At 37.4% G+C, this 24,813-nt stretch overlaps 1 protein-coding gene across 7 annotated transcripts in view; it reads right to left on the bottom strand.

Moving 5' to 3' along the window:
* Positions 1 to 24,813, bottom strand: part of CTNND2 (catenin delta 2) — a 636,038-nt gene that overhangs the window by 129,227 nt on the left and 481,998 nt on the right. For all 7 annotated transcript variants that reach the window (XM_030971656.1, XM_030971657.1, XM_030971655.1 and 4 more), the window contains one exon: positions 13,868 to 14,081. In XM_030971656.1, the coding sequence (XP_030827516.1) occupies positions 13,868 to 14,081 (214 nt within the window). The remainder of the gene's footprint in view (positions 1 to 13,867; positions 14,082 to 24,813) is intronic.

Here is a 24,813-nt window from a genome sequence, read left to right as displayed (position 1 = left end):
CACTACTTGCTCAAGATTTTCCTTAGCATTCTGTGCTTTGACAGAGCAGTGTCATTAACAGGAATCAACTTACATTTTTGGATTTCCCTTTAAAATTAATTACCTCTATAGGGAGACTGTTTCAGTTATAACATTTCATGTTTAAATTATTTTATATGTAACTATCTGCAAAGGTAGTTACACAGTTAATTATAAAACTTTGATCAGTATAGTAGTAAAAAGAAACCCTATTAACATGATCTGCATGAGGCAGACCAAATTCAGCTACAGACAAAAAAACCCAGAAATAAGAAAAATATTTTAATAATATTCATTTTTTCATTAAGAATTGCTACTTTAAAGAGAAAAGAGTCTTTGTTTGAATTCTGTTCTGAATGTCATTATGAAAAGGAATTCCATATTTAAAGGAATAAAGACCTTCATAAGGCTATTTATACTTGCTTTTCTATGTGTTCTTGTTCTTGGAAAGCTTTAATGGCACATCTTCTATTCTTGAAATACCTAGCATTTTGCTGGGTTTTGTCAGTAAGAACAACAATACAGTTGCCTTTTTTTTTTTACATTTATCTAGACAGGTGTAAAAGATGTGCATGGTATAAAAGCAGAGAATCAGAATGCAAATCTCTCCCCCTTTAAGGTTCAGTTTAGTTCTTATGCAAGACAGTGTACTGTAACTTTGTAAAGAAGTCCTATTTTAAAAGTGAAGCAGAAGAGAGTGTTTTGATGGCAACAAAACAATACTTTGGGTTTCAAGAAGTAGTCATGAACTGGAAAAGCAAAAATAATACAAAACAAGGCAAACATAAGAGCCCCATCTAGCAAAATGCTTAAAAACATGTATGTCAAAACTATTTTCTATTAACTTCAGGTTCTTGATAATTTAAGATAAATTCACATAAACATTGTGGTATGCAGCAACAGCTGAGCTCAGAAATATTCTTTAAGCTATCTTTCCCTCTGACTTCTCTAACTGGAAAATTAAACCTTCAGAGTAAGAGGATGATGGGATCACCAGCCTAAAATGGCTATTACACCTTCTCCTAAAATGATTTTAAGTCAAGGCAGAAGTGAGCAAAATTTAAGTCAAGGCAGAAGCATTGCCCTGATTCCTTCTTCCAAGTTTTTACTCATAGTTTAAAGAGTGAGATAATCCTCTTCCCTCCAGAACAATGCGTTTTATCTAATTGTGAAACCGAATACCGCCAACCACATGAACCAAAAATTTTCTACTGACATGTTACAATTTATTCTCACAAGCAGTGCAGTCTGCTACATGCTGAGGTTGGCATTCTACACATCTCCTTGTAACCTTCTTAATGAAGAAATTTGCAATTACGAAAGGGCACTGGCAATTCACTTCTCACTGCTTTTGCTGAGGATAACCTGGAGCTAGATTTATGTGGGGTCTGAGAAGACAATCCAGTGCCTTGACTCTTCAAGGGAGAATGACAATAAAATAAATCCTTTACCTGATACACCTTCCCTTCCAGAGCCACCTTCTCACCCCATGATTCTGAACATTATTTTCCAAGTGTGTATTCATGACATGCCCTTTAGGGCTACTGTAAGAAACTCTCAGAATACTCTGAAAGCCCTGCTTGAACTGGGTTTCTGAACACAAGAAGCAACTCTGCAAAAGCCGCAGAGGTGCCTTGACTAACCCCTGGAGAATTTGCGTTGTCATCAGCTGCTCACAGGAAGGTAAGGGACTGGACCCACCAGTGACTGACGCCAAAAAGCGGGATCCACCCAACAACCCAACAGTCCAACGCAACCATTTACCATCTGCAGATTGACTCTTGTGAGAGGTATGAAATAAAAAACTAATCAGTGCTGAACATCTATTAATCACTTTCATTCATATCTTATCTTCTTCTTGCTTATAAAGCTGTGAGGCATTCAGATTAAGCATTTTGTGTCTCCATTTTCAGATCACTTTTTGGTTATATTGGAAGACTTGTAGAAAGACAAAAAGAGCTACACCAGACTGAGCAAGTCTTTTTGCAGGTTGAGGTTTTTCACCCTTACATATAAAAAATGGAAATACAGTGAAAAAGTATCTTGCAATCACATTTTAAGCTTAAAACTGAGGAGAAACTGGTATTGAAAATATTCAGTTGATTCCAGTTAGAAGATGAATTTTGGGTCTGAGTATTATTTTAGCAGACATCAGATGAAGGATCCTTAGACTACAGGAATGCTTATTCTGGAGATCTTACTGCATCAAGTTGCATCTTCTGGAGCAGTTTATCAGAAGCCATGCAACTGCTATGGCCAATGGGTTGCTCAATTTATTGGGGCAGTCAGAGAGAAAACTCCATAATCTCTGAATCAGGCTGGAGCTCAAACTTGCGCTGATTAAACACTTCAATGCATTTTTGTGCTGGTGTTTTAGTTAGAGCTGGTATATGTATATCTAAAGTCAGATATAACTCAAGACCTGATAAGCCACATGCTATCCTTATTCCATTCAAAGTTAAGAAAATAGAGATCACATGCATCTATGCAAAAAATACCATCATAGCAAGAGAACATATGCACAACCAGGGACGTCTAAACAACTATTTAGCTCATGATTTAATGCGACCTCAAATGACAACTTATATATAAAAAACAAACCTCTCAGAACAACTTAAGACTACAAATATAAATGGAAACCAAGAAACTGGAAAAGTCATCTTTTCCAAACAGCATTGCCCCTGCCACTATGTTTTTAAAAATAAATTATATGGTAAAAAGATTGTAAGTAAACAAATACTATTTGGAGAAACAAGACTTCGATTCTTCTCAATATGGATGTTTAAGTAAACTTTCATATTCTCTGTAAAAATAAAAATCCAAAAGTATTCTAATACATCCAGGTTCTCCTTTTCCATGATAATTTAATAGGTTGGTCATGGAATGATGCAGAAACCCATTTGATAGTGCTGAGAGACTGCATCCCACAAACAGAGACCAAAGCACTGGCAGGCATTTTTGTTTATATGCTGAAGGCACAGAAATACTACTGGGTGTTTCCCTCATGAACATGACAATTAAGATTGAAATCTGAGTGCTAAATACCCTGCACAGAAGCCAAGCACAAGGGATCTTTTGCTGGAATCCTTAGGAAAAACAACTTCTAGCCCAAGCTCCCAAGTGCTAGAAAAGTCATTTGCTGGCTGCCGCTTGGAGCCCCCACTGTAATTGCAAGGCTGCTCTGCAGAGCTGGATCTGCTCCCTGGCAGCAGGTGTGGGCTCCTGATAGATCACAGCAGTTCTGCTGCAGAGATGCTGAATATCAGCCACAACATTTCTTAATACAAAGTGCAGTAAGACTTCACAACCAGCTCAACCGTGAGAAACTGGCTCAGTAACAGACTTTCTGTAGGAAAGAAAAAGTGGCTGATTTGAAAAGTTCTGGCACCTGAACAACACACAGCTCAGAAGGAATCTCCTTAAAAGCACACTCTGACAGTAAGTTAAAAACTGGCATAACAGATGAGGAACTTTCACCAATTTTCCTGAAATATTCATCTGGTTTGTGAATGAGTACTATGCATACCTTGCTGTAATTCACTGGTTGACATGCACAGAGGTGGTTTGCTATCTGTGTATAAGCTGACATAGGAAAATTCCACATTGAGAAATACTGAGTTTCAGTAAAAGCCATGAGCAGGCAGGAGCTTATGGAACGCTAAGCAAAGTTGCAGCAATAATTATTTTGCTTTTGCATCCACTCATAGCCTTACAGGGGAAAAGCTTCCACAGAGGAGAAGGATTATTATGGTATGGGTTTTTTTATTTCATTACAAAAAATACAACTGATCTTGACTACATAAAAATACAAGACTACATAGAGTATAAAAAGTATAAACAATTCCTCTGAAAAACTAGCCCTTTTTTTCCTCAATTGCTGCTCTTTTCATCTGAAAATTACATCTTGGATTTTATTAAAACAAAAAGGAGGGGCCAATTTTTGTATTGATTAAGACCAAGTTCCACCCAAATGCTATTGCTGTATTGTATTACTCTAATGGGACTGAATTTGGAGCTAAGGTTGCTCCTCTTTTTCTGCTGTACACTGAAAATTAACACATAGCTGTGGAAGGGAAGAAGTATCAGCCAAGAATGTTAGAGAGTTGTTAGCCTTCATGTTAAACAGCAAAGGAAACACTAGAAGAGTTGACCAAGGTTACTGCAGAAAGATCAGTGGTTCCTGCTTGACTTCCTTTCCTGGCTGATGAAATTCAACGAGTCCTGTTAAACACTGAAGCCAAACCAAAACCAATTCATTCTAAGTGACAGAAACACAGAAAAAATATATCAACTGCTTTCAAAAAAAGTTTTATCCTAACACATGACTAATGGCAGTTCCATTCCAAATTAAGTACTTTATTACAAAACATGGGAATCTAACAAGGATGGATATATATGAATGGCAAGATGTTTTTCAGTGCTTACACCTGTATTAGCACTCAAAATCAAAACATATGTTTGATAACAGATCCTAACAGAGAGAATAAAAATGTTGTAACTAAAGCTGAACATTAAGTTACAGCTCTAAATACAAAACTTCTTTCTAAAAAGAACCAGTTAGAAAGTTAGTCCTATCTATAAAATTGCATCTGTGTGCAAAATGAAAACCTTGGTGTATAGTTGCTAAAAAAGAAGAAAATAGGAAACATTTACTAACCAAATTGTTCCTAAGAAAAAGAGAATACTGTATATAACATTAAATGTAAATAACATTTGGGAGGGAAGAAGGGAAGTTGGCCTTTGAACTTAAAAACAACAAATAAAATTTAAAAAATAAATAAAAATAATAAAATTACTGGGCATAGTGAAAACAGTAATTTGACCACAGAATGAACATGTTTCACCATAACCTCAAAACTTTAGTTTTGTAAATGAAAAGTGAAATATTCCAATCTTTTTCTCAAAAAAAAAAATTTTCAAAATAAAATTTGCGTACTTGGTGTGGCAAATCTCAAACATTTCAAACTAAAAAGTGGTTTTAAACTGTAAGCATTTTAATACTCCATCATTCAGGCAGGCCCATTAAAACTGTATGTCCAGCTGACTTTTTCCAAAGAATTACTACTTGCTGAAAAACTTCAATGCAGCTCTTATGTCAAGCCATATGCTGCAACAGATGTCCTCTATGTATCACTCCAGATTACCCTGTTTGATATTTTCTCTTAAACTTAAAATTTGACTGAAGTAAAAAAATAAAAAAAGAAAATTATTTATGTAATATATTAACAAGCAAATTATGAAATCAGTTTCACTGCTCCATGAATTGAAACATGGGCAAAACTTGAATGACTTTTCTATAGAAGATGCATCTCACTGTACAAGAGAAAACAGTAACTTCCCACTTAGAAAAGGAGAGCAACAAGGGACCGCCTTGGGTTTTATGTTGGTACTGAGGGTGGTAAATGCAGGACAAATGAATGTGAATTTGCCTGGGAAATTGGGAGAAGGAAGCAGGCTGTGATGAGAAAACAGATTAAACCAGCCCCAAGCAGACCCCTAAAAGAGAGGAGAGGGACTCCCCTAGCAGGAGCATCGCACTGTTCCAGCAGAGACCTCAGCACCCAGTGACTTCTGCTCTGCCACATTCACCTGCAGGGAAACAGGCACTGCCAGCCTGGGGAATGTTTGGTATTGCCGTGGAACAGTACATTCCCTTCTACCTCTAAAAATCCTTTGGATTTAACACCTTACATGATAAATCAGTACCCCAGCCTGTTGCTAAGAAAGCAGGGTGTAAGATTTGAGAAAGTATCTATTTTAACACATCTCCTGATTTAACTGGGAGCAGCAGGGGGTGAAGAAGTTAATCTGATGATTCAGAAAAAGTTGAGAATAACTCTTCATGAAGACCACAGATTCTATCAGTGGGTTTTCCCATTTTCAGAGCCAAAATAGTGACAGCATATTGAGGAAGGGGGCAAAGATTGTTTTATAATTAGACAGTAAAATTGTAATAGATACAGTGTAAAATGATCCAGTTGAACTGTCAACATTGTTTGCCTAAGTGTTATTTGATAAGACAGCATAATTTCTGAAGAAAAATTACACAATTTATTAAATTACTTTTAGATTTGCTGGTACATATGAAGTATAAATAGGATGTGTTTTGAATGACTCTGGAATTTCTTGAAGATGTCACAGTCTATAGGCTGGAAATCAGTTTCCCAACATCATATGAGTGTAAGCTGTAGAACCCTTTGCCTTCCTGTTTTGCAAGGAAAATGACCACAGAGATTTGGTATTTTGGTGAGTGGTTTCACACTGGGTTCATATGACAACTTCATAAAATTCCAATTAATTCCTGCTCTGAATTCGTTTGAAAATAATTTCCACATTTCCAGAAATAATGGCAGTATTTTCTGTAAGTGATGTTAAAGTCTAAATTTAGATTTAAAATCTAAATCTAAATTTAAACTCTGCCACACTGTAGAATCATACTGTAAAGTAAAACGCACAGCTGTGCCTGGCTGTAGCACATCCACTGACTATGAAATGTCAGCCTATTAGTCTGGAGAAGTACAAATAGTACACAAAATACAAGCTTTAAGTAATTTATGAAAATGATGATGATGCAATAGTGATTTTGAGAGACTGTCTGTAAAACCTTTAAGTAAATGATGACTGGGGTGGAAAAACAGAGTTGCCATGCAGCCCACTAACCCTGCCATAGGGTTTGAACTACCTTGGTGGAGTTGTTTGAAGTTGTGTTGGGGCTCTTGGACCTTCAGCGAGATTAACTTGAGCAGCTGCTCCTGCAGACCACAAGCCTTCATTTATTTTGCTATTTCTTAGCTTTGATAATGATCTGGATTAAGCCAAATTTTATCAAGGTAGTAGTAACAAGTAGTCTTTTTGAGTTAAACAAACCCTTAGTTTCCTTTTGTCCCCCCAAAAGATTTTAGATATAACAGTATAAAATGACAAACTAGCCTGTGCAAAGTCTTGACTGTGAGATCAAACACATGGTTTTAAAGGCAAGCTGAGACTTGCAGGGGATTTGACTGAGTTTGGCTTTTTTAAAAAAATTCTCAGTGGTTCAGAGAACTCAGGGTGGAGATTGAAGTAAGGAGGTTGGCTTAAAAGTATCTCAAGCTAAAGGAGTGAGTCAAATTACTATGTAACCTCAGGGAACTGAAAAGGCTCTTTTACTGAAAGAAATACTGAAGAAACTACAATATGTAATTCCTTATTCAGCCACTGGCTTCGATCCAGAGTAAACAGATAGGAATTTTCATTACACAAATAATCTTGTTAATGTTGAAAACAACTTTTATTTAAAACACCTAATTAGAAGTAAAGTACTTCATAAGCTTTAATCAACTTTTAAAATTGATTGTGGTAGGATATTGTACTTGCTATTACATCCATTTAATGAAGGAGTAGGAAAGGTTTATTAGAGCTAATGCCGTTTAAATCTCCATTTTGAATAAAAATCGTTTAAAACAAACAAGCAAACTTTAGTGCCCAGGCAAGTAGATTTGTAATTTGTTAATCTTATCCTAAATCTGTTGGTGGAAAAATAATTCAAGTCTGTAAGGCACCTGCCTCTGTGCTTGGCAGAGTTCCTCAAAATACTTGTTTGAAGTTACCAAAGAGAATTCGCTTATGTTCAGAGCAGACACTAAGTAAGAAATGAATGAACATATTTTCCTGCCAAAATCAAAATCATCACTTCTGAAAGCAGTGTTCTGCGCTAGCAGTTATCTAACTCCATGCTTAACCTTTCTAATTTCTTTGACTTGAGAGGACACAGATACTGGAGGTGGAGGAGCTGCATCTTAAAAGGCACTTATGTACTTTCTGCATTTATCCCACATCTCCATTTTGTTTTGCCACATAGAGTTATGGGCCCCAAAGGATATTTGGCAGTCCTATTCTCTTAGCTAAGCATATATTGGACCAGAGCTATGTCAACCTTGTAGCAGCATTCTTAGAGCATGATTATGCCATCATGACAATTTAAGCACACATATATGGCTTTCCATGTCATCTGTTTGAAAAGCTTGTGATAGGCAGGATATGTATCTGAACCTGAAACATGTATCTTTATAATCTGCTTTTCAGTTTCTGTAATGCTGAAAACATCTCTTTGGTTACAAGAGCAAGTCACTTTGTACACTTATCTTCCTACTTGTATTTTTACATTACATATCAAAAGCTGCTAATTAATTAGGCCTTTCTCTGGTCAGGCTTCCCCACACTTGCATTGCTCCATTACAAAACTTGAACACAGTTAAGAAATGGGATACTTAATATGAGCAATACTGCAGCAGCACCTAATATAAACCTGCAAAGGAAAAGGGATACAATAGAGATTTAAGGAATTATATCAAGGTGAAATACTATAAGAATACAGAACTCATAGAAGAGTTTGGTTCTTTTTTACTTAAGGCTATGGGAAAGTCATCTCAGAATGGGATAAAAGAGCCTTTATTCATTTTCAAATCAAATTTCCAGAGAGCAATAAGTTTACAAATAGGTGCCACCTCCAAATGAATGTTTATATCACAATAAAATTTCACATCTGTGTTTACACACTCCAGTAACTAAAGTATGTCAAGGGTACATTTGCAGAAAACTATTAAATTAAACGGCTTCAAGATTCTAAGTACTAAACAGTCAACCCTTTGCCACAATATTGTTAAATAAGATTTAATATTATATACATTTATATATTTTTTTATATATATATTTAATATACAAAAAAATCACAAGTGGGATACCTTACAAAGTCCAATTAGAAAATAACATTACCAATAGAAAACAATTGCAGCCATGTGATTTTGACTTTGGGAACCCCCAACAAAAGAACTGCCATTGTACTAGGAAGTTAAAGATTCTAAATAATTGGCTAGAATTACTTTTAAAAAAATGAAATCCGATTAAATCTTCCACTGAAGTGAGCTAAAAGGTCCATTTAAATAGAATACTCCCTTAACCATGCTTTACATATCACTGCAGGCTCATTAACTTACGACTACACAGATCAGCAAAGGCAGATACAGGGCTCAAACGGGCCTTCTAGAGTGACTTGACCAACCTGCCAATAATTTATGCACATGCTAAGCAGCAGCATGCAATCAAAAGGAGCTTTCACCTGACAGATTTAAGGTGAACAGCATGTCATTGCTTTCAGTGACACTGAGAGCTTATCCATAAGGTTATAAACCCCTCCTTATAAACATATAGCAGCTACTAAAACTGAAACAGGACTATGCAATAATATTGCATAACATGGGGTGAAAACAGGGGACCAACCAGGCCAAAACTCAAACAGGCCAGAGCTGAAATTAAAGACAACACTAATGACTACTGCAATCCAAAGTCTGGGAAGTATATGAAATTTTTCCCTGTCCAGTTTGACAGTGGGCTAAGGAACCTTGAAGAACTAGTGCTCCTCAGGAAAAAAACATTTTGTACACAGTATCTTGTAGTGTTTTGCAGGAATGGAATATATGCCATTTAATTCAGTGAATAAAAATATGAATGAAGTACACAGAGTCAGTATCTACCTATCTATATTTGGTATGTATGTATAGTGTTAGTTTCTGCTTTATAATTTTTTATGCACTGATTTTTATAATTTATATATTTATAGTAGACAATAGTTAATCTCTGACACTTTACTGTCAACCAAAATAAGCAGGAGACTGGCTGGTAGCGCAGGAAAAAACCAGTTTCTCCTGACATTATTTATAGCTGCAGCTCTTTATCATCATGTACTTTCTAAAAGTGGATTATCCACTTTTACCTTTCAATCAGAAATGGTATTTACAGATTTTAAACAGGTGATGCAGTCATACAAGGGCCCTCTTTAAAAGAAGTTTCTTAAATCCAAGTACCTCATTGTTCATAGGCAGAAACTGTCATTCTAGCTGTGAAGGATCTTGTTTGTCAAAACTGAGAAGAATAACAGTTTAAACCATTTTATCTGAGACAGGTACCCAGTCAACCAATCAAGCAGATGGAAGAAGGAGCAAGCATAAGTTGAATTACAGAATCATAGAACAGCCTGAGTCGGAAAGATCTAGCAACAGCTGCTTGACCTCACCTTCTGCACAAGGCATCCATGAGATTCCTCTGTTATCCTTGCTAAAATGTCAGATTTTTCCATGTATTTTTTCCCTGACAGTAAAACAAATAGAAAAATTATAAACTTGAATTTTGTGGAAGGGTTCATAATTAACTTGTTAAAGGCAGGAGAATCAGAAATCAGTTACTCATTGTCATTATTACCAAGTGAAAACATTTCTTTCTACCATCTGCAGGATCTGTGCTAATTTTGTACTGTGTTCCTCTCTATTTATATTTATTAGAAAAGTGTTAACATTTAATTATTTTAAAATAGAAGGCTTTTATTTTTTCCCATTAACAGGTGCTACTGTGGAAACTGGCAGCACAGTGCTGGGGTAAAAAGATGGCTAGATTAAGTGTGGTGCATTCAGCTTACACCTATTTCTTTTCATTTACAGACTTACATTGTGATTCAGGTTTGAGTCTTTGGAAAAGTACCAGAGGCTGTAGGCCATGCCAATATCTCTATTTCTATCAGAGTATTTCACTTTTGCACAAACGTATATATTCATGGGTATACCTAATTTTATCCATGTTCTTCAAGTAAAAACCTGTAACTGTGGAAGTGTTTCTGTATGAATAATCTTCCTATATCTTAGGAAATACTTCCTGGGCATTAACATCATTTAATTTCATAACAGCCAGGCAGCACATTTCCCTCAGAGCTTCTTCATGGGAGCCTGCACTGCAACCATTTCCTTGACATAAGACAGCCTTGAAGCTCTAACACTTTGCTATAAGTTTAAGTTTGTGCAGTCCAAAAATTTGAGCATGGTAAGGTTTTCCAATACTAGCCCATGACCTCTGCTGCTGAGGAAGAGAAAGACAAGATAAAGGAAAAAGTAAAAAAACTCTGTTTTGGAGAGATTACGGCAGAAAGAAATCTCTGGAAAAGAGGACAAGCCACAAATGGTGCTGAAGGCAATCCTGACAATCAAGGAGCTACTGGGCTAGAAAGCTGGTCTGCAGGTTTAAATACCCTTCCAAAACCAGGCTTGAGATTGCCAGAAATGGAAGTCATAATCTACTTAGAGAAGAGCAACAAGAAGGAAGAGAATGTGCATGTTTGAGGAAGAAACTAATATCAGAACTTTTGCTCTGCTGGGCAAGTGCTTCACGGTACTTGGGGCAGGCAATGAATGCTTCACTACTGCCAGACAAATTGAGCTGCTAAAAAACCTCTCCAGGCCATATTTCTTCCCTTGCAGCTGGGTGCCTACTCAGAGTGATTCACACCTTCATCTTGCCAGATTTCTGGACAGGTCATTTACACTTGATAGGCTCAGCTCCCCATCTGTAGGACCGAGATAATGATACTTCCCCACCAAAGAGAAGTGCTCTGCAGACAAATGTGGATGACTATTTAGGGGCAGCCATGTCAGAGCCTGTATGAATTCCTAAGGCATGAACTTTGTGTCCTCTCTAAAAGTAACAAAGAAGAGCAGCCCGTATACACACAGGATGCACAATGAACATGAGATAGAAAGGCTCAAGGTATTATGTTTACTCCCAAAACAGACATTTGTTATTATTTTCTCTCCATCTCCTCCAGGCTGTGGAGCCCCTACTGAAATAATTACTTTCCTGCCACCTCAGCTCAGGAAGGCTGATGGAAAGCATGAGGAACTTTTTATTCTTCCTTATGCCTGCCACCAAGTCAAATCTTTTCATTACCAAGGGAGCTGCTGCAGGAGCTACCTTTCATTCCCCAGAAAGGACAGAAAGAAGGAATTCAGCTGTCACACTACAAAACTTAAACAAAATAAAAAGGAAAGGAGAACTGATTCAGATGCACGACTTTAGCCTGTTTCCTAAGAGATGCAAGATGAGAGCTGCAGCTATGAGCCTTGCTTTGGAAGGAAGCTTTGCAGAACACTACCACAAACATGTCTGCATTTTGAAAGCCAGGGCCAGTGATCTGCATTCTGAATGGCACAAAACATCTGCCTTTCAGAAAACATGGCACTGTGTGCCACGGCAAGCAGTGGCCTTCTGGGATGTAGTGGCTATTAAAAACAAACAAAAAACTCCAATACAAAAACAGGCTCAGGAATAAAATCTTGAAATACCACTGACTTTGACTCCATTCCTCAGGGTCACCATCTTGGTCTTCTCCCCTGTGTACACATCCAGCACTCCTGATGCTCACCATCCCTGGGAGCTGCATCTACCTGCACAAAGGCAGGTTACTGCCCATCATTGATGGTCACTACCTAATCCTCTTGGTAATAACACTTTGAGGGCATACTAGAAAAGAAACACTCTTTCTTTCAGTGGGAATTTGGGAATATTTAACAGCACACTGTGCAATGGAACCAACATAAACTGTAGCCCAGTATCTATTTTTTAAATGACCTAATGACATTGTTCCAGCTACAGATGGTGTGGGAAGTGCCACGGTGAATGCTGAGGTGTATTAGCAGTTTGCCACTTACTACTCAGAATAAATAGGCAGAATGTTCCCTGGAGCCAGGATACTGACAACATAACCAAGAGACAAACAAGTATGCTGAATATGAAGCAGTGGTTACACTTTATTAGATCTGTCAGTAATTCTGTCACTCCACAGGAGGCACAATTTGAGCTCATGTAACCTGTATCTCTGCCCCATTAATCCTGACTAACAAGTAGGAGGTGATAACTGTTGTAACTAAGAAACAAAATTAAATATAAAAAATCTACATTTAATAAACACCATGCAGTTTATTCAAACACCCTCAAGGAAGAAACCTGGACACAACCAAAGGATGATAATCTTATCAACTGTATCCTAAATGAGGCCTGATGTACAAGGCTAAGTAATTTCTGCACAAACACAGATGATAACGCGTACTGTGATGATTCGTGACAGAAATGACAAATTTTCTTACATATTTTAGTAGGAAAGTCATAATGAAAATACAATTGAAAACTGGAAACAGGATAATGAAAATATTTTTGATTTATAGTGTTAAATAATCACCAAATAGAATGAAATCACAAAGTGAAAAATAAAAAAACAACCCTATATCTCACTTCTGTTTTGCATATTAGATACACTAGCTTAAGGGCAAGGTGAAAAAACCTCCAAACATTTCATATCAGTCCTGTTTGACAGCATTCCTGTATTCCTGAATACCAGCACCCCTCCCCTCCCTTGAATTTCAGAAAGGAAAAAATCCACACAATCTTAAAAAGACCAGATCCTCCTACATCAAGAAAATAAATAAACTACTACTACCTGCATGCTCTGTGTGCAACACATCACATAGCATGCTACCAAATATCAGACAAAAGGCTTCAGAAGATGACGTCCACCACTCCAATACAGTTTTCCACTTTCCTGTAGGAACCCCCAGAAAGGCAGAAAACCCCTGAACAAATCCTCCCTCTCACAACATCACTACATAGGATATAAAAGCAATGAGTAACAGTTCTAAGTAAATTCAGTAAAATATGGCTCTTGCCTGTCCAGCCCTACATCAGACAGGAGGAGAGCAGAGGATTCCCACCACAACATATCCATGTGTGGAGCACATCTCCCACAAGTGCACTCACGGCTCACCAAGAACAAAGTGAACCAGCAACGACAGGCATAAACCATACATACATCTGTAAACTGCATGATATTGAAAGCCATTCATCCATTACATAAATCCAAACGGCTTGAAAGCTTTTTGCTATGGCAAACAAGATGGTCATGAAATGGTTACTGATGGAGCAAGTGGCATGTGGCACAGAACTGTGCTTGCAAGAATGACAGAGAATTTGAACAAAAATATAGAAAAATTCAAACCTGTGACCAGTTCTCTGATTTCCAAATCTGTAGTCTTGCGGAGTAACCGTACTAATGCTGGGATACCACCACAGTTTTTCAGAGCTATTTTGTTGTCATCATTTGCTTTCCCATACACCAAGTTTCTCAAAGCTCCACAGGCACTACGGTGGACTTCTGTCATCCGATGGTCCAATAGGTCCACCAGTAATTGTATTCCACCTTGTCTTCTTATCTGAAACAGGCCAAAGTGATAATCACACAGTTAGGCAATGAACATCAGTACCAATAAATGCTGTCCAATGTAATGAAGCTGTGTTTTATGCAGGCTGCAGGCCAGCAAAGGTGCGCTGGTAACATCACAGAGCTGCTACATTTCTCTGCCTTGATTCCTAGTATTATTCTTTCAGTGGCAACATAACTGTACGCTGACAAACCAGAACTTCTGTAAAAGCAGCTAAAATTAGTCAAGTGTTGCCTCATCAAGATTTCTCATGGTTTGTCAAGGTTTGCCTGGGCAAGAGTTTCTTCTGCACTCATCAGGCTCATCACCTTCAGAGTGTAACACATCACAAGCTAGAGAAAAAACCACAAGACTACAGCAAACAAAAAAAAGCACTTCACATCATAAAGTTTTTAGGTGTCCTGCCTTTACATTTTATTACTGGGAATGGGAACAACTACTGTAGTCTCAGTAAGGACATTTTATCAACTAAATCAGGATGAGCAATGATGAAAGGAAAAGGAGGAATCACCAGAAACATAAAGATAAGGATAGGAAATAAATTGTGGTAAGCTTGTTCTAACAATATTGAGAGAGACCCGTAAGTGATGCAGGAACAGAAGTCTTATGTGTACCCAAGGTGCCTACAAAATAAATTTCTAATGCGATATCTCATATAAAAATCATTCTAAAAAAAGCATATCTACAAAATATTTGGGAAAATCTATCAAGAAGATCAGGAATACTAAGTGCAATTTATTATGAAACCATTTCAAACAAATACTTTATTGTTCTGTGGCACTATTTGTTCCTCAAAGAGTAATCGTTCTTGGATCTAATTTTAAGAAACCACACAGGTTCATAACTAACATCTGAAGAGTACAATGCTTTAGCTTCAAGCAAACTACACAGACAACTCTGAAAAGGTCAAGAAGTTTCCCCATATGTATAGTTGGCTAAGGCCCAAAACAAGCCAGGCATTTCAGCTGGCCATTTTACATTTAGGACAACCAAAAATAATTTGAAATATTTGTGAAGCAGTTTTTGCATGGCCATGTGTTCTTGGGGCTCTGCAGGGGGAAGTCTTGGAAGAAGGAAACACTTAAAGTACAATAAAATCTATAAGGAATTCAAGCTTCACTTACTAACTTAAAATCTTTATGTAGAACCAATTTATAGGATTTCATAGATCTAACACAAGCTTAAGCAAGGTGAAGTGCTGGATTCTGTGGTACTGTCACAACAAGCCCATGCGATGCTACAGGCTTGTGGAAGAGTGGCTGGAAAGCTGAACATTGGAAAAGGAACTGTCTACAGCAAGCTGAACATGAGCCAAAGTGTGCCCAGGTGGCCAAGAAAGCCAATGGCATCCTGGCCTGTATCAGCAATAGTATGGCCAGCAGGAGCAGGGCAGTGATCCTCCCCCTCTGCTTGGCACTGGTGAGTATTCAAATCCTGTGCTCAGTCCTGGGGCCCTCACTAAAAGAAGGACATTGAGGTGCTGGAGCAAGTCCAGAGAAGGGCAATGGACTGGGGAAGGGTCTGGAGCACAAGTCCTGAGTGGGGCAGCTGAAGTAGCTGGAGGAAAGGAGGCTCAGGGATGACCTTATCACTCTCTACAACTGCCTAAAAGAAGTCTGACCACAGGTGGGAGTTGGTCTCTTCTCCTAAGTAACAAGTGGTAGGACAAGAGGAAATGGCCTCATGTTATGCCAGGGGGGGTTTAAGTTGGGTATTATGAAAAAATCTTCACCGAAAAGGTTATCAAGCATTGGAATGGGTTGCCCAGGGAATTGGTGGAGCCACCATCCCTGAAGGTATTTCAAAGGTGTGCAGACATGGCACTTATTGGTGGAATTTGAAGTGCTGAGTTAATAGCTGGACTACAGGATCTTGATTGTTTCCAACCTAAATGATTATGTGAATCTATGATTCACCTCAAAAAAGACTGAAAAGTGTTTCAGGCTTTAGGGTTCCAAAAATGAGCTATATGAAATTACTTACTGCTAAACCAGAAGGTCTCCCTTTCTTCTTCAAGTTTATCTGGCATATTCTTATTTTTTTATAAACAGCAAAACCAAAAAATAGAACAGCTGTGTTACCAAAAAGCATATACACCATGATGTTAAAGTATTAAATTAAGATGTTTTAATGTCTATACAATTACCAAACAACTTTGGTCTAAATGCCAAAGTGAGAGTGTTTAAAGATAAAATAGGATATCTTTCCTTAAATAGGCATTATATCAGCACTAATGTGCAACTTTCTGAGCAATATGCAGGTCACCTCAAAGACTACCGCAGCTGGCACTATATGATGCATGAAAAGATATGAATGGACATTGGCGAAATATATCAATTTCAGGCAGAAAAGTTCACCAATGTTTTGAGACTTTATGGTTCTGCTGCTTAGAGAAACCATGACCTCTTTCAGTTTAGAAATGAGAAAAGCAGGTCAAAGAGAAAAGGTGCTGCAAATTATATCACTAGTCAAATATTTTCCATGTGAACAGGATGACTTGCAATTATATAATGAGCTCATTTCTGAGCCAGAAAATAATTGACCAAGTTAATCTGGGAGAGATGCCGGGTGAATCTTGCTTGTTTTGTTTGCTTGGGTTTACAATCCATTACCATTTAACCTTCATATAAAAATACATTTGCTTCCCCTACTAACCAGATTTTAAAAACCAAGCATGCTACATGAAGAGCCACCTACATGACAAAACAGATGACATTTACTAAAAAGACTAGGAACAAAAATTTATGCATCAGTTCTACAAAAGGTGAATCAACCACAGAGCTTCACACTTCAACCTTGGAAAAGAAACAAGATCCGATAGAAGAAAGAATACAGTTAAAAAATATATGAGTTGCCTGGTGCGATGAGTAATATCAGGAACGACAGAACGAAAACATGCCTGCTGATCTTTGTGAATTATATTTTTAAACCACAATATGTTGAATGAATATTTTAATTGCTTTGCTGCTAAAAAAAAAAGAGTAAGAATGTGAAAAAGTATTAATTTGTAGAAAAAAATCATTCTGTGTTTTACAATTCAGCTGAAGACTCAGAGGGCTCTGTCTCCATTCAGAAGGACTCTGTGCCTATGCTGATTTTCCCAGTCCTTCCCTTGCACACAATCAAGTGGCATCTCATGCTCCCCAATAGTTTATCCTGTGGATGCTGTCAGGCGACAGGTTTTGCTATCTTCTGCTCATTTCTGAAGGGAAATGTGTGGTTCTGCTACACTGAGACAGTATTCCTGAGCTGCACCTTCCCTTTCCAGTTATGGTAGCTGACAGCATACTAGTGTTCAGCTCATGCAGCTCTTCCTCTCACAGGAACCTGAAGCCAGCAGCAGACTGAAGTGATTCAAAGATAGTTTCTTAAAAGCAAAGACATTAAATATTAATCTAAAATGCATTTCTGTCAGAAAAAAAAAGGGTAATACAACAGAAATGAAACAGTTGTTACATAACACTTTATATAACTTGACAAAATTTCTTAAATTTTACTGAAGAAAGAACCTATTCTTACCTAGGAGATAGAATATTTATTTTACAAACTTTCATTGAATTTCCAAGCTCAGGTATTTGGCAGAGTAACTGTGTCATGCAGGGAGAGATGGAACTGATTGTTCACAACTAGGAGTCCAGTTTCTGACGCTGTTTTTTATCTGGACTACTCTCTCGCTTTGTTTGCTTTGTTTGTTTTTTTTTTACAACAGGCCTTTATTCATTCCATCTTCATGCTTCTATCAAATATCTATATAGATGTTTAGAACTATACTCTCTAGCACGTTGAAGTAAGCCTGACAAATTGTGAGACTGTGATGGATGTCAGCAGGATCAATTTAAATGTATTGAAATAGAGGCAAAGGAAATGAAATTATTTGTTCAAGTCCTTTAGGAAGCTAAGAGCCATAGCCAGGAGGACAATTCTGATCTAGTCTCCTGGGGCATATCTCAGCTAAGTTAGTCACAGCTCCAGTGAATTCAGCAGTGCTACTGCCAAATGTCTATGCCAAAAATGCCTGGATGGATGGATAGGCAGCAATTTGTACCAATGGGGCATCAAATCCCAAATCCCAATTTGATACTTCTGTCTCTTTCCTAACTTAAGATGAAGAAAACATTTCTTAATATAATATTTACTGACATATCAGTGGCTGCTGCCTTGTTACATCTAGGAGGAAAAGAAAATAGAATATGTCAGAGTCTGTTTGCCTAACAAAAACAAACAGTGGAGTACCAACTTGTCAGGAGATACAGAGGACCAACTCTATTCTCACACAGAGCAGCCCCAAAGTAGCCACTTCTGATCTCAAAATAATGACCTTCAACTCTCCAGCAACTGAGTATGCCCAGTTGCATCTACCCATGTCCCAAATGCATTGTCCCCTTTTTACACCATCTTTTCTCAAAAATAAAAAAGAGAAGGATTAGCAATATTCACAAGGCTGGGTGAATCTGTGTTGTGTTCTTTCTCCTGATTCTCTTAATCCATGGATACCAGTAATTTCTGAAAGTTATTTTCCTTCCTTTTTCTCACCGAAAATATTTTGTGTATGTCTTTGGAAGACACTGTTAGAGAGCTGTTAAATACAGAGCTGTGATTAGGAATCTATGCCAATCAAAGTGAAAACTGAAAGAACAGAGATTACATAAATTTTGGGGAAAAAACTATTTCCATGGAAGAATGAATCTTCTTTCATCTGAGGAATCATGTTTTCTTTTACCAGGATATTTTCAAACTTTCCTTTAAAGTTGGCTCTCTGCCATTAATGTTACTGTCTACTTGCTGGCCACAAGCACTTTACCAGGCTCACTAATGCCAAAACACAGGCAGACAGGACAGGAATAGGTGCCAGACTCTCTAGTACACGGATTGATAAAAGTGCACTCATGTCAGCTTGATGACAGAGTCTTCTCTCTGAGAATATGTATTCGCATCCACACTACAAAAATAAAACTTAGATTCAAGAAGTAGTTCAGGGCACTACTGGAGGCAGTGAAGATGTCAATTATGTTCTTAGTAAGGACAGCTTCTATACCCCATGCCAAGAGCCTATGAGAAATTAATTTATCTGTTTCAAGGTTTATCTTTGACTCAGTGGTGTTCATCCTAAGAGTGGACTGTTAGACACTTAATCTACCAGGAGTTACACATGACCAGCCTGAAGCATATGTGAGGATAAAAACAAGTCAACAAGACATTGACAATATGTCTGAAACTATATCTGTATCTATATATATATATATATATGCTTGATTACTGTAAGATTTTAGCATATGAATTCTTGATAGCTTGCTTTTCCAATTCAATACAACAGATTGTCTGAATGTGTGGAAGAAAATGAAATGCAGGATGTGAAGGGTATGTAGATACCTGGAATGTAGAGGCACCTGTTTTGTGAGGACATCTGCTCAGGGGCTGTCCAGCGTATAAACAGAGATGAGATGGGAAAAGTAATAAACCACACTGACGTACACAAACCCTGCAGAGCAAGGGACAATGCCAAACACCAGGTCTGGGAGGTCACTGCTCCATGGGCTGCTGAAGGAACCACTCCAAGGCTTGGAGAGGTTCAGCCTGAGCTTTGTTAACTGGTAAAGTGGGCACACGGGGAAGAACGAACGGAAAGGTCCTTTGGTAAAGAGCATGCTGATGGGATTGTAGCAGTGCACCAGACTCACAGGATGTTTAGTAGAAGGGCAAAGAAAGGAAAAGGGAGTCATTCCAAAAGCATGGGGGAGGAATAACATGAGGAAATAGATAAGGGCATGATGAAAGGGATTGGTCATCTGTAAATAAGTTGTGCTTCAACATGCGTGTCTGGTCACACCCCTCATTTGATCACTGCACCCTGTTTTACCTTCTTATTAATCCTAATTGCTAACAATGCCATAACACTAGTGAACCTTTAGCTGGAATAGCTGAGAAGAACAGGAGATGTGGGAAAGAGCTATCAGAGACACTGTGGTTCTCAAGGATAGACACCAATGAGAGCAGAGTGAACAAAATGTAGGTGAGCGACCTCTCTTCATATCAAGCTGTGAGAAATCTGGCCCTGGAACCTGGCTACTGCTTATGGCTTTGCAACAGCAGAAGCAAAGTTAAAGCAAATAGATATTATCTGTTTTGACTCTCACTAAGGTTTTGAACCCAATTTTGAAATATATTCTTTGAAATCTGTGGAGTGAAAATTATTCGATTCCCCCCAGCAGCAAAGAAAAGAAGCAAAACCCGTTCTTTCAATCACTACATAATGGAAATTGCCTCTTGCAATTGGAATTCCTTGGAATGCTACAAAAATTAGAGCTAGAGATACAAAAAGAAAGAAAAGTGAAGCTTCAAGTTTTAAACAGTTTAGCCAAAGACTGTTAGATAATGAAGTATTCCAAAACAGCCTAAAAATACTTCTGTAACAGAAATCAAAACACCCTTCCTATTTATACTCAGCAAGTGGGTATCTGAGATATTGTTCAAATTTTGCCAGTAGGTATAAGTGAAACATCTTTTTCTGCATTTCATTCTGAGTACCCTGCCTAACAAAGTAAAATATAATGGAAACAGAAGTACGAATAGGTAAAAAAAGATCTGTTAGACTGACAGAGTGATGAAGTGTGCTGCTAAAATAACACAATCTTCTCTTCCCAGTAAGACATTAAGTGTTCCACTATTAACAGCTCCACGTTCCTAATTCAAAGATTAATTCATGGTTAGATGCTTACTTTCCACATTTTTCTTAATAATCACTATTGAGTAACTCTTCATCCAGTGGAGGTGAACGAAATCTAGCAACAATCAATCCTTTCTACACATCATAGATATTAATTGCCAGTTTAATTGACATACACTGCATCATCTGCCACATATTCTGTGACATTTCTGCTATTAAGAAAGCATGTTTAAATATATCAAAATACACATATTTAAACACGTGGAGTTATTTTTAATGTCACTCTGTTACATACAGAACAGAACTAAAAAATAACTGGCTGCCAGTACAGATGATGTTATGTATCCAATAAACACCAAATTAAAAGGACAATTCAGTTTAAGTCTGCTTCTGGAAACAATTAGTAAGAATTGGTTTTAATGTTGTTAGATACTGGTTTTCCAACCAGCAGGACAAGTACTAACCACTTCACACGTGAATGGATTTCGAGCAACTCTGTTCCACCAGTGCTGGAAGGAGAAGCTACAAGAGCCAAACCAAATTCCCAAGAATTTTTAAATGGTAGCAGGCTGTGTAGTGAGACACTCTTTGACTACAGGCACCCTGCTCTTGTCAGGCTCACTGTGTGAGCTGACTGGTTTGGCCACAAGGACCAGGGCACTGCAGCAAAGGCCAAGACAGCTGCACAGCAACATGACTGCACTGACTGTTTATCCACAATATCTATGAAATGATTCTATTTCTTCATGTTTTTACTGCAGTTACAAATTCTCTCAGTTATTTATCTTTGCCTTGCTTACATTACTAAAATGACTTCCATCTAAGAGGGTAAGAACCACAATTTTTTTTTGGAGAAGGGTTTGGAAGACAAGCAGCCCCACTGCTAGCTAGTTTCAGAGGGCCGACTCCTAGAACTTGAAATGGATGTGGAGGGGGGAAAACAACTCATCAGAACAGAGTATGGGAATAATATTTAGTGGAGCACATCTCTTAAGACAAACATACTGGTTCAAACTTTAAGTCCTCTCCACTATTTCTTCTGATGTGCCTATAAAACAGCAGGTAGACAATGCAAAATCTGTACATTGCAAATGCACACGAGATTTATTACAGACAAATTTACCTGTAACATCATGGGGTAATTTAGCCTCATTAGTGAAGTAATTTGCTATAGGTTTAAAAAAGTGCTGAGCAATTTTAGCTGAAAATAGAGCAGAATGTTATGCAAATTGCTGCATTAATTCCAAAGTCTAATTTGTTTAAGGGATCTAAATCAGGGTTTGGATGTAGCCATTTAAGAATGGCTTTCTCATTAGGATTTTTAGATCAGATACAAAGGTAACATAAAGCTGTGAACAGGCATAATGTAAATAAATTCAACTACCAGTATATATACAATGTTCTGCATAAAATGAAACAAGACTCGTTCCCTCTGTGTTAAACTGCACTGTGTGGAGAGGGATGGGGATCTTTTTTCTGTGTCTATAGAAACCAGGTGGGTGTTTGGTGGAAAGGTTGTGTGACGTGAGGATGCAAACATGGGATCAATACTCAGGAGCTTTTTTTTTTCAGTAGTGGGTGTCTTATTTCTGTTACTGAGTACAGATTGGTTTTTTTCCCCTGTGTCTCCTAAGTGACCTCTTTAGATCTTGGGATCTATGTCTGGGGTTGACAGAGGGTCAAAACCATTTTCTGAACAGGAGGAGACTCAAAATCATGTTCTAAAATTGCCCTGAGAAGGTATGAATAAATGTGTTGTTTTCTCAGTCAGTAAGCCTTAATGTATTCTGCTCTGTGACACATTTTGTTTTTCATGCTTGGTAGGAAGGCTATACCTATCATAAATCAAAGTTTTCATGTGATTTGAGATTTTACAAAAAAAAATCCCTGGGTAGGCCTGAGTTACCTATAATTGTAAAGCACTTTAATACTTTCAAAAAACATTACATTTGAAGGACAACACAAGTATCCTACTCTCATCATGAAGGGCTAGTGGGATCTTCCAAATAACACTTCTAACTGCAAGCACAGAGCTGACCTTTAGTGCTTGTCTGACTGAGAAGGCATCAGAAAAGCAATTTTCAGTCCCACTGCTAAAAGCAATATCTCCTAAATTTAACAGATTGGCACTGACCTACATTATAGACTGAGGAGCACACATAAATATGATAAAATACACACATGCCAAAGCCCTCAGTAGGTATTTCAACTACTTGATATTGATTCAGGGTCTTTATTTTTCAAAAAATGCATAATGCCAAAGAAGCTTCAGCAGCATGCACTTCATAGACAGTGTAATAGCAATATTAATTTAGGATGTAAAGACATTGGCATTACTCAACCAATCAACAGATTTAGTACTGTCTGGCATTAAATGAAAACTGATGATTAACAGCAACGGTTTGGATCATTTACTTTCCGGTATTTAAAAATGATTAATTATCTATTTGAGAATGGAGGTTTACATTTATTATTGGTGAAAAGAACTGACATATATATTTCAACTAAAAACATCCTGGTATTCCTATAGCCAGATACCTAGTGAAGTTTAACAAAATAAAGAAAATTCAATTTTTTTTTGGATGTAAAGCAAAAGTAAGTTTTTTAGAGATGGCAGTATGTCACTTCAAATATTTTAACAGCAACAAAGGACATCACCTCAGTGATATATGAAAATTTTTGAAGCTGTAGTTCACTCTATTCAGTTAAGGGTGTAATAAATGGGATTTAGTCAATGTGAACAGAAACAAGACCAAAGAATTTTTTTTTCCAATCATTTCAGCCCAAACAACAAAACGACTCTATCTGACATTTCAGCTGTAATTGGAAATTCAAGAAGTTCCTTTTTATTGATGCTTGCTGTAGTTACCTCAGTCTGCTCACAGAATAAACAAAAGGGTCCTTCTCAGATTAAAAATACATTTACAGTTTATTATGTTGAACACCATACCTGATGACCTCTGCTCACAGGACATTCTATACTGTGATTTGAATGTGAGGTGTTCTCTTCTTAGAAATGAGGTATTATCCTTCAAAGAATCTCTCAGTCACATGAGAATTTTCTGTCCTGAAGTATTGTGGGAGCAAGCTACTCCCTCAAGAGCTAATGAACACATTCTAACAACATCCCTCTTTGGTAGGAAGTTTTGGTAATAGAACCCCAGGCACATAAAATTTTAATTTTTGTCTAAGTTCACAAAGGCAGGCTATGACGTGTAGTTTAAGAATTTCGGTGAAGCAGAAAGCTGCACTACAGAATCTTTCCTCAATCTCCCCATCTACATGAGTTTTATAAATGAAGTAAAAATCAGCACAAGTAAACACCTGCCTCACAGCTAATACACTTCATATTACCCACAGATCAATATGCAAAACTTTTAATATATATATACACATATATATATTAAAAAGTATGTATTATATAATAAGTGTGTGTGTATAAATACATATGTAACTATAAATATAACTATAAATATATAAGTACTGGTTTCAAGGAGGGCATTTCTGTTTTAGAGCCTCAGGTGTTCTTATGTCTCTACAAACCTGTGCCTTCTGCTGCCACCACTCTCAGCAGCTTAGTAACAGCCATCTCTTTGTATTTTTAAACACATTTTGAAGATCAACTGATGGTCTTTACCTTAAAAGTTTCATTTGGCAGGTCCTTTTTATCAGGACTATGATTTTCCTTATTGAAATCATTTTGCTGCCAACCTTTTTAGTAGAGATATGTTGAGAAAGCACCAAATTACAGATATTGATATCAATCTGGGTTATTTTATTTCTACATATAGTGTGCAAAGTCTTACCATGGCTTGCTGGGTGATGAGAACAGTAATAAAAAATATGCTCTACAATAGGAAAGTGATCCTCTGCATTCACACATCAGTCTAATAAATCAGAGAAGCAATTGGCAGGTGAGTTATGAATAGAAAGAAATCCATGGCATACACAGTAGAGCACTATACTGCTTGAAAAAGCTGCAAATGTATTTATTACCCATTCAAAATGTCATACTCCCTGTGCCAAATGACACTGTCTTTCAGTGAATTACCCTTCTTT

The sequence above is a fragment of the Camarhynchus parvulus genome, chromosome 2 (genome assembly GCF_901933205.1).
Source record: "Camarhynchus parvulus chromosome 2, STF_HiC, whole genome shotgun sequence".
Taxonomy (NCBI): domain Eukaryota; kingdom Metazoa; phylum Chordata; class Aves; order Passeriformes; family Thraupidae; genus Camarhynchus; species Camarhynchus parvulus.
The sequence above is the reverse complement of the archived record's forward strand: the minus strand, read 5'-3'. Positions and strand labels throughout refer to the sequence as shown.